The 11,714-nt window shown below is 42.4% G+C and overlaps 2 protein-coding genes across 2 annotated transcripts in view; one reads left to right on the top strand and one right to left on the bottom strand.

Moving 5' to 3' along the window:
- LOC106011710 (terminal uridylyltransferase 4) overlaps positions 1-4,195 on the bottom strand; it is a gene marked incomplete at its 3' end in the record, with an annotated part of 10,082 nt that extends 5,887 nt beyond the window's left edge. The window contains 3 exon segments of the mRNA XM_013082259.2: positions 358-422; positions 977-1,855; positions 4,050-4,195. Of these exon segments, the coding sequence (XP_012937713.1) occupies positions 358-422; positions 977-1,844 (933 nt within the window).
- A 1,023-nt stretch (positions 4,196-5,218) lies between these two features.
- Positions 5,219-11,714, top strand: part of LOC101846502 (RNA exonuclease 1 homolog) — a gene marked incomplete at its 3' end in the record, with an annotated part of 10,662 nt that continues 4,166 nt past the window's right edge. The window contains 2 exon segments of the mRNA XM_013082258.2: positions 5,219-5,544; positions 7,832-10,002. Coding sequence (XP_012937712.1) covers positions 5,418-5,544; positions 7,832-10,002 — 2,298 coding nt within the window.

Genomic DNA, 11,714 nt, shown 5'->3' on the forward strand with positions numbered 1-11,714 from the left:
TGACAGTCAACAAATGACTGACAACACAAACTACAGAGTCACTGTGACAGTCAACAAATAACTGAATACACAAACTACAGAGTCAATGAGACAGTCAACAAATAACTACAGAGTCACCGTGACAGTCAACAAATAACTACAGAGTCACTGTGACAGTCAACAAATAACTACAGAGTCAATGAGACAGTCAACAAATGACTGACAACAGAAACTACAGAGTCACTGCCAGGTGTGTGAGAATAACATGACTTTGTCTCTCCATCCAATAACTACACCTGCATGTGTGTGTGTGTGTGCGTGTGTGTGCGTGCGTGCGTGCATGTGTGTGTAACATAAGTTATAAGAAACGTTCCTCACCTTCTTCAAGCTGTGCATTTTGTGCAGCTCCAGCAAGTTCTGGAACTCGGGGCTCATCTCTGACTCTAGGGAAAAAAGGAAAAATCCAGGGAAAAAAATCAACTATTTTTTTTTCCAAAATAGCTTGAAACTCAAACTGTCTTTTGCTTGAATTTCAATCTGGTTATTCCACTTTTGCAGTGCAAATAGGATTAAAGAGCACATTTCAACTTCTACATAAAGAAATTTGAATGAATACTAATAAAGTGGAAGAGCAGAATTTTTCCTACATCTTCCTTGACATTATCTTTCTTCTCACAAATCATTCAAAAGAAAAGGAACTTGACGACAAACTCATCACAAAAAGGAACTTGACGACAAACTCATCACAAAAAGGAACTTGACAACGACAAACTCATCACAAAAAGAAACTTGACAACGACAAACTCATCACAAAAAGGAACTTGACAACGACAAACTCATCACAAAAAGGAACTTGACAACGACAAACTCATCACAAAAAGGAACTTGACAACGACAAACTCATCACAAAAAGGAACTTGACAACGACAAACTCATCACAAAAAGGAACTTGACGACAAACTCATCACAAAGTATGCGGCCAAAACTCGGCACTCACCCCCCAGTTTGGCCGGCCTTGGTTTGTTGTTGTTTGTGTTGGTTGCTGGCACTTTCCTGTCGGAAGCGGCACCCTCCTTGTCCTTGGCTTGACCGTTCTTGGAAGCGGCACCCTCCTTCTCCTTGGCTTGGCCGTTCTTGGAAGCGGCACTCTCCTTCTCCTTGGCTTGGCCATTCTTGGAAGCGGCACCCTCCTTCTCCTTGGCTTGGCCGTTCTTGGAAGCGGCACCCTCCTTGTCCTTGGCTTGGCCGTTCTTGGAACTGGCTTGAGACCTGGGGATTTCCTCCCTCACTTTCTGTCCCGATGACTGCAACGATGTGGGACTATCGGTGGGGCAATCATTAGCGAATCTTTTCAAAGTCTCCGACACGGCAAACTTGTTCGGCTTGGGGGCACTTTCTTTGGTCTTCTTAGCAGCGATAGGGGACGAAGTCGCGGCACAGGACGTGACCTCTGAACCCCGGCCACCAGAACGTTGATCCGACAATAACATGTCCGAGTTGACTTGTCCGTCCGGAGCACTGCCATCCTGCTCATGTGACTGCATTTCTTTTCCTTTTTTGTCCGGCGGGGGACGATCAGTCTCGGCAGACGCAATCACTGGACCAGTGACGGCATTGCCATTGCTGTTTGTTGGCACAACACTGGGGGAATTTCTCTCGTGATTTTCAGACTTCTGGTTTCCACTGTCGGATCCCCCTTTGGATTTTTTCTTTTTCTTCTTTTTCTCCCAATTTGTCTTTGGATTGACCAACGGTTCTTTGCAGTTGGGATCCTCCGCTAGAGGCAAAGGTTGTGCAGAGTCATTTAAGTTTAAAAGATGTTTCAAGTCATTTGTGGCCTTGTTCTTGTCAAACCCTTCAGCCATGACAGCTGGAACTGCAAGGGGGGGGGGGGGGGGGGAAGCAAACAACAAAACTTACTATATGAGCCATTGGCAAAACGTGGGGACAAACACACACATCTCACATTAGTGTGCATCAAATGTGATGCAAAACTTACACATGTCAAATATAGGATGTAGAAAGTAGTCACTGCCTTCAGCGTCCGGTGACGCACAAAAATTTTGCATTGAATGTGACGTACTGGACTGTTTTGCGAGTTTTTAGGCTACTCTGTTGAATATTTTAGTGAAATTGTGGTGTTTACATTGGATTCCTGGAACAAGAGTCTGATGTGTGAACAAACTTCGAGAGATGGATCATTTCTGTGGTTATAGATTTAGCTTTTGTGCTTAGTGATGACGTTTAGGGTGTCGTCATGCAGCCGTACAAGACTGACTAACGTACAAGAAATTACATTGTCCTAAGAGCAAACATTTTTAAAGTAATGTGTGCTCTCTTTACTCAAACAAATAAACAAACATGTCCTTGTTTATCTGTCTAACTCAAAAATACACATTTGTTCTTTGTTGATATGATATACCTTTTTCCAATACATTGTGTCACTGTGTCATCATTGTTATGTACAAGTAATATTTGTCATCATTGTTGCTAATATCAATAAGTTTTCAACATATATATTTCATACATATGCAAGATTCATTTAGAAACAAAATACGCCTTTATTGATCTGTGTATCTCTTAGTGCAAATTTGTTCTTCGTAGGCATGATTTTACCTTTTCCCAGTATGTTTTGTCATCACTGTTATGTACGAGTACTGTTTGTCATAATTAGCAACATAATTGTGATCGTCCACTGTCTTTGAAACCCATATCTCCAAAACCCTACATCTCCTTGCTCTGATACTCTAGGAAAATGAGCACTAAATGTCAATCTGTGACTGACAGAAAAGAGAGTCAAATTGGTAAAAAAGACATTTTTGCACCACCGAGTCTCAAGAGTCTCACGTTTTGGCAATTGCTCATATACAATTACATCAGCGAGAAATGGGACAGGTCAGACCAGCTTCTTATCCAAATCTGTCACACAAAGTTCCCCCCACAAATAAACATTACAGATGTATTCTACAAACCATACTGAAAATTTTGGTATATAATATAATTTATATTTGTTAATATTTATTTTAATTTGTGGTCCCAAAGACCTGTGAACTGAGCACTAGTCCCCATCTCAATTCGCCCTCGGGAAAAAAATTTGTGTACAGGCCGAAAATAATACGTAGTGAATGAGTTAAGACGCTGGTTTTTAATTTTAAAAATAATAATTTAATTCGAAGAGTTTTTATTTCGAACTATACCACCCTAAATTCATTTTAAAACTTTCTGCACTTTAGACCAATGAAGGTTTCAGGGGGGCATGCCCCTGAAGTGAAAATAAAATCTGGGGGCTACAGGGCATGCCCACCCCCTCCTTTCCCATACTTTAAATTGATGTTTCGCTACTAGTATTAGGTTCGAAATATTAGATTTTCTTGAAAATAATTGATTTGCTTCAGTTTTAGTGGCCATTCATTGTGTGATCTGCAACAAAATACTGCAGCTTGACCCCCAAAGTAAAGTATCTGAGTGAGGGAGTGAAAATAAAAATTTACTCTAAAGCGGTGGCGGAAGTGAAAGTAAATATTTCGGAAATGTCTGCAATTACGCTTTGTGTTATAAAGTTCGATAAAGAACCATCAAGTATTTTAAAAACTATTGATTTGCAACGGAAATAAAGTCGACATTCGTGTTCAGCACACCATTATGCAGTACAAAATGGACATCTAGGTCTCTAGTAGCCAAGTGTGAGACGAGGAGAGGGAAAGTAAAAGAATACTAAATTAATTTGTTAAAAAGAAGACAATTTATTTGTATAAAAAACATAAAACTGAACAGGAAAAGGGCTAGGGCTAGGCTATAATACAGTACTTGAGCATGAGACTGTAGTGAATGTAAATTAATACCTAACCCAAAGAGTGTGAATGACTGCTTATCGTAAGGACTGTCGCGATGACATAATGACAAAGGAAGACCTCACGTAACCACCCTGGTCTTTCATACTGAAACTGGTTTCCTCCTCAGAAAGTTGACATAACAAAGTCTTCCTAGAGTCTATAGATCTAGATCTAGATCTAGATCTAGTTTTGGGGGACTCATGCTTAGGCATTCTCACCCACTGCGTTTTAACTTACATTGTCAAGTCTTTATAACACAAAACGTTGCAAGTGGTGCTGAAATGTGTCTTGCCTAGAGCATGTTTAAAATGCGAAGTTGTCGAGTCAATCGCCATCCAGCCGAACTGTTTTTCTCAGAATCGGAAGTTGTAAAAAGTTTTATTTTCTCGGAGTGACGTCCCTTGAAAGTTGAGATAATGTTTTTGGCTAAAGATCCCAAGACATTCCGATTACTTTTATTTAGGCCTAGGCCTAGACGGTCAGAGAACGTATAGGCCTAGGCCAATCAAGTTAAATTAACTATTGGCCAAGGACCATAGGAAATTAGGAACGATTTCTGAAAAAGCGATGGTCCAAAGTGTACAAAAGGCTGTATTTGTTTCACAAATGCCAGAATCTGCTCATACATTTTAGCAAAATCCTCTGGGACAATAAACCATTTATCTTAACTTGAGGCCTATAATAATGAATTTGAAAAAAAAATGTAGGCCTAATTATGAACAACACGTTTGCCCGGTGTATCATCTGTGCAGAGCATACAGTTACCCCCTTTTCAACATTTTACATCTATGACGCAGAGCGCTTACACGTTATGTTTATATCTGGGTCTATTCGTAACTTAATTAATTACACTTATAGCCAAGACTCCCTGGAGTCTTCCTGGCATTTTTTACAACGCACAAATGATAGATCAAAGCTAAAATGACATTAGTTGGCAAGGTAAAATATGACTTTTAAAAGAAATAGACAGGCCTGTAGTGTATTATAATAATTGTATGTTTGATAAGATTTACTGCTCTGGCAACTGCATGTTAGGTCATAATCAGTATCTAGGCCCCTAAGGTAGATCTAGCGACTGAGAAATAACTCTTATTCAAGCTAACTTGATACCCAAGAGCCTAGGGTACTACTGTGACATATTTTTTTCCGCGAACGCTCATACATCACACGCGAAAAAACAAATAAACAAACACACACACACACACACACACACACATACACGCATACACAAGAAGGCATATCAACAAATGAATGGATGGTATTTTGTAGCCTAGTTTAGCGTGGTATATTCTTCAGTCTTGGGCAAGAAGATTAAAAGTTAGTTCTTCTTGGTCTTGGGTGAAACGTTGCGATATATCGTAAATTTCAGTTTCACTTTTGAATTATGAAAGACTCGATTTCATCGTGATATTCGATTCTGCCTTTACCATAAATCAAGATGGCTGCGCTCTGTTTATGTTCTTTGATTCGATCATTCAGAAAATGTCGACAGAGTTTCTTGTAGAATTAATGTGAAATCTGCCAATGTCAGAAGTCATTCATCATAAGTATTGAAATATATTTCGTGATGCGTTTGCTTAAAAGTTTGCTGTTGCGAAAATCATTATGTTCCCTTCAAGTGGATATTTTCGTGGTGTGAACTGCCCGTTCTACGCCAGTGGTCTCTGTGAAAGACCTTACTGCCATTTTCGACATGCTAAAGTAGAAGAAAAGAAGGAGCCCCTGAGGAACGGCAAGTATCTTTGTGATGGTCCTGTAGACTTTAGGCCCATGCTTTCTGAAGGAGAAAGAGCTAATTTGTGGGTTCATTCTTCAAGTTTCAAGATCGGAATCTGAATTGAATAGATTTCTACTTTTTGTCATGCAGCCCCCCCCCCCCCCCCCAACCCCACCCCTAAAGTAAAGTGCCTAGTCCAAGTCAAGTGTGAATTCAATTTTAGTAAATCCTTGTACACTGAGTTGTTGCTAAATATAGCCACTAAAAATAAAACCTTCACAAATCAATTTGTATAAAATCAAAATAGCTTTCAGATCCACACACGGCGCAGAGATGCACTGATTTGGGGGCTAAACTGCTGAGATTTTTTAGCCATAGAGAACACACACTAGGTCACTAGGCCTATTATCTAGATTCTAGATAGAATCTACTATTTTGTTTTAGTAAATGTTTTACGGCACTTGCAACACAATAAGGTCATATATATATATATATATAAGTACCGGAGATTAGAGGTGTTACTAGAGAAACAAACACAAAAAAGAAGGAGGGGGGAGGAGATATTTAAGACAATAGATGTTTGATACAAGAAAAGAAGTTCAAGCAAACCACACCACAGCACCTGCCAACCACCCACAGATCTATTAGACTATATATATAATAATAATATCAGTATCAGTATTAATGAATTATATTTGTATGTATATGGTCACTAAAACCCTTGCAAATCAATTGTTTTGTTCAAAACATCAAATTACAGTGAAATACACACTTGGGGTATCCCCCCCTTCAAACCCTTCAGATTTTTTTTAGGTCGGGGGGGGGGGGGGGGGTGCCCCCCTGAAGCCTTCCCTGTTCTTGAAAACAAGTGGAATCTTACTGAACCTTTGCCAGAACCACAGCAGAGGAGAACAGGGGACATAGCTTCGATTCACATCACTGACATGCAAGTACTGCGACAGAATCTGCGCGAAGAATTAGCCATGAAAGAAGCTGCATCAAGACAACCTTGAGACCATCTTAATCTTTTTTAAAGCTAAATTGACCGTCTGCATTGACGAAAAGAGCCATACTTTTGAATCAATGTTTTTTAAATCCACAACGAAGTGTTTTGGAAAACTCAAAAGGTGTTGTGTCAAAAATAAAAATTCAATCAGATTTGCCTAACAGGCGAAAAAATGTTTTTTTCTTTGGTTTCATTATTTGGACCGGGAAATGAAAGAGCTGATGCTCTGGCAAAGAAAGGAGCTAGTCTCCCTCAGCCTGAAATTCCTACGAATTACACCACCTGCTGCCAAATGATCAAGTCAAACTTCAAGGAAGACTGGATGAACGATTGGGCCACAGGTATGACAGGAAGGAGGATGTATGGCCACATGAATAAACCACTGGTCAAAGATCCAATCAATGAGTTGAGGAGGGGAGATCAATCCATAATCTTCCAACTTAGAACACAACATGTACCCCTCAACCAACATCTCAACCGAATTGGAGTAAAGCAGTCTGCTGCCTGCCCACTATGTGACTACCCCTCAGAGACAGTGGAACATCATCTGTTTTTCTGTAGAAAACTAACTGATTTAAGGGGATGTTTTCTTCCCAAGCTACCCCACACATCTAATTGCCTCTACTCCTCAAGACAACAGTTAGAACAAACATGCAACTATTACCGAATGGCATCATGCAGAAGAGTTAACGCTCAGATGCTACTGGATCGCTAACAACAACAACAACAACAACAACAACATTATTTGGACAAACGCATTTCTCCTGGATGCCACATATTTGTTTGCACTTCAAAGATTGATCAGGGGCAAGTGGTGCTACTCTGGTGCTCATGTTCCTAGGATGAATCTTGTTCTTTATGTGTATAGAAAGAGAATGTTCTTTTAAAAAGTTGGATGAAGACTGTAGTGAATCAAAGACCTCTGGCTTTTCATGACCTTGGTGCTCCAGTGGCCGAGCTCTTAGGGAGCCCAGACTCAGAAAAAAGTCAAGCAAATGTCGATGACACAGTTTTTAGATGGATGGTCACTGGGTTGTGTCCTTGAGAAAGACGTGATGACCCTGGCTCAGAAAAACAGTGTGCTGCTCCGTGGCGCTCAGCATAATGTAAAATTGTCTGGTGAAATATTGCCTGTCTGGTATTTGTGGTGTATTTATTCGCTTATTGCCTGTCTGGTATTGGTTGTGTATTTATTCGCTAGTTGTGATGTTGTAGGTTTGCCTCCGGAACCCAAATTACCCCAAGGGGATTAAATAAAGTGCAATTTTTAAATTTATATTTGTCAATTTATTTCAGAAAATGGTCCGAGTTACTCCACCTCAGGCCCCAGCTCGTACTCCAGCGCCCCCTACACATCGGGCTTTGGTCCAGAGGACGTGGAGAGGTACTCAACCTCTGAGCCAGCACAGACCTCCGGGGCAGTGGAAGCCTACAGCACTTCAGGCCAGAGCAGTGCAGGCCAGGGATTTCTACCTTGCCCTATTCCTTCATTCTCTGGCTCTTGGAAGGATCTGCCGCAGTCCGGAAGAAGCAGACAAGATTCCCCTGAACTGCTCCCTCCGATATCTGGACTTCCAAAAGCTCGAGTCAAAGAGATCAGAGGCTCCAGTGCCCCCTCGTATGAGCCCACCCCAAAAGTCAAGATTCAGCCAGCAGTGAAAAACGGCGTCCCAACGTACCAGCCAACGCCAAAATCAAAACATGGGGAAGGAAGAGCTCGCCCTAGCCACTCTCTAGAATACGACCCTGTGAGCAACTTTGCTTTTCAGCATCAACAGGACTCGGAGGAAGAAGATGAGAGTGCCAGTAAAGTTAGTGCAAGCGAGAGTGTCCGTGGTGCTAATGGCTGCCACCAGGGGGAGGCCTCGGGCCGTATGGCCGTCGCCAGTGAGGAGGAGGAGGGGGAGGAGGAGGATGTGTCGACCCAGCAGGAAGTGGAAGACGCTGATGGTGGAGAAAACAGCGCAGTGCTCGGTGATGGCGGGGACACGGAGAGTTCCCACGCGGCCCGTGCAGCGACGAGACAGAGTTCAACAGCCGTGCCGAGCTATGCAGAACTGCTAACTCCTTCGTCCTACTTTAAGAACGCGCTCAGTGGATACGGGAATGGGGGAGTGGATAAACCGCCAGACTCGAAGTCTCCTCCAACGAGTGTTCGGACGAGGTCTGTGGACGAGCCACGCTCCCGGCAACAGCTGTCAGTAAACCGCTCAGTGTCTCACAATGGTGGCTTATCGGGAAACACTAAAAAGACTTTGTCTCAAACTGATCAAGCGCATAATGACTCTAGATCTTCTTCCAAGTCTCATCATTCTTCTTTATCATCATCATCTTCATCTTCCTCATCGGCCCATGTACCTAAACAGATGAAAAGCGAGACCGGTTCATCATCAAAGAAGTCTTCAGTCTCACAAAGGAAATCAGTGGAGAAAAAATCATTACATACAGGGAGGGGTAGTACTAAAGTGTCCAATTCATCATCATCTTCTTCATCATCAGGTTCTAAAACATCATCATCATCATCATCTTCGAAATCAGGTTCTAAAACATCATCATCGTCATCATCTTTGAAAACCCCTCATCTAATTTCGTCTTCAAAAGAATGTGAAAGAAGGCGGCCGTCTACCTCAGATTCCCACCACAGATCCCACTCCGGCGACCGGGCGGCTGGTGACACTTGGCCTTCTGGAGAGGACGACAAAGGATCTTCCAAAGTGTCGGGAAATCAAAGCAGTTCCTCCTCCTCCCATTGGTCCAAGTCCAGGCAGGGTGGCAGGTCAGCGGAAAGTGGACGGTCAAGTTCTGAGGTACGGCACGGTTCCTCTAAGGGAAAACACGGGCACAGCTCCTCCTCCCACCTGGACGGTCAGAGGAAGGAGGGGAAAAGTCCACGGCACAAGGATCCCAAAGTCCAGCAGAATGGAGGTGTTCCGGAGGTGAAGACAGAGAGGGGGGACACTGCTGGGAGTGAGGGGAGGGGCCAGGGTGGGGAGAAAGTTAGTAAGAAAGTGTCGGGGAGCCAGTACTCTTCTGTCGCTTCCAAAGGACACTTGGTCAAAAAGGAAGGGAAAGAAAGCAGTGTTCGACCAACAGAGAAGATGTTGAGCCAGACTTCAAAGACAGGCTCTGGCAATACCGACAGGAAAGTGGCGGGCAAGTCAGTGAGTTCAGCTCAGCGACGTGTTAGTCAAGTGAATTCTCATTTGTTCGGGGACAACAGCGCCCTCTCGGGATCCGACTCGGATGTGGAAATAGTGGAGCCACCGCCCCAGCCTCCCCCGGAGATCCTGGAGCTCAGCGACGATTCTGACAACGAAGACAGCACTGGGGGCTTCCCCGATGATGTAGATCTGGGGTCCGATTCCGATACCTTTGACGAATGTTTGAGGATTTTTCAGGAAAATGAAAGAAAGATGGCAAGAGAGGCACTGCAGAAGAAAGTGAAGCTGGAAACGTTCAAAGAAGAGGTGAGATCATTATTTTGTCTCCGAACCATAGCGTCATTCAACAGTGTTGTATGTCAAACTATGTACCGTGTTGTATGTCAAACTACGTACCATGTTGTATGTCAAACTACGTACCATGTTGTATGTCAAACTACGTACCATGTTGTATGTCAAACTACGTACAAACTACGTACCATGTTGTATGTCAAACTATGTACAAACTACGTACCATGTTGTATGTCAAACTACGTACAAACTACGTACCATGTTGTATGTCAAACTACGTACCATGTTGTATGTCAAACTACGTACCATGTTGTATGTCAAACTACGTACCATGTTGTATGTCAAACTACGTACCATGTGTATGTCAAACTACGTACAAACTACGTACCATGTTGTATGTCAAACTACGTACAAACTACGTACCATGTTGTATGTCAAACTACGTACAAACTACGTACCATGTTGTATGTCAAACTACATACCGTGTTGTATGTCAAACTACGTACAAACTATGTACCATGTTGTATGTCAAACTACGTACCGTGTTGTATGTCAAACTACGTACCATGTTGTATGTCAAACTACGTACAAACTATGTACCATGTTGTATGTCAAACTACGTACGGTGTTGTATGTCAAACTACGTACCATGTTGTATGTCAAACTACGTACAAACTATGTACCATGTTGTATGTCAAACTATGTACCATGTTGTATGTCAAACTACGTACCGTGTTGTATGTCAAACTACGTACCGTGTTGTATGTCAAACTACGTACCGTGTTGTATGTCAAACTACGTACCATGTTGTATGTCAAACTACGTACAAACTATGTACCATGTTGTATGTCAAACTACGTACAAACTACGTACCATGTTGTATGTCAAACTACATACCGTGTTGTATGTCAAACTACGTACAAACTATGTACCATGTTGTATGTCAAACTACGTACCGTGTTGTATGTCAAACTAGGTACCGTGTTGTATGTCAAACTACAACACGCTTGATATGCGCCTCATGAACTAGGACATACTTGATTGATTGTCTTTTTTCAGAAATGTTGACCTACTACACTGTTGACGGACAGTGACGATAGAAATACATACATACATTATATATATAATACTTAATTAGTCGTGAGCGGTTTGCAGGTGCTTAACAGAGGTCTGCTCGTCCATCTTTCCTATCAAACATCTGTCATTCTGTCTATCTCTCTCTCTCTGTCGTTCTGTCTATCTCTCCTTCTTCTTTTCTCCCTCTATGTTTCTCTCTAGTGAAACTTCTTGTCTTCAGCACCTCGGTGACCTTATTGTGTTGCATGTGCCGTAAAACTCTTACTAAAGCTAAAAGCAAGGCTCTAGCTAAGCCATGACTACGTGTCTCTGCCCCCTCCCACATGTGCTGCTGTCTCACACTCACACACGCACTCGCGCACACACAGACACACACACATACACGCACTCACACACACATACACACTCACACACTCAAACACACACATACACACACTCACATACACACACTCACACACACACACACATGCATACACTCACACACACATGCACACACACACATACACACACACACTCACACTCATACACACTCACACACACACACACATACACACTCTCACACACACATACGCACACTCACACACACATACACACACTCACAAACACACACACTCTCACTCACACACATACACACTCACATACACACACTC

Source organism: Aplysia californica, unplaced genomic scaffold, assembly GCF_000002075.1.
Source record: "Aplysia californica isolate F4 #8 unplaced genomic scaffold, AplCal3.0 scaffold00165, whole genome shotgun sequence".
In the NCBI taxonomy this organism is placed as follows: Eukaryota; Metazoa; Mollusca; class Gastropoda; order Aplysiida; family Aplysiidae; genus Aplysia; species Aplysia californica.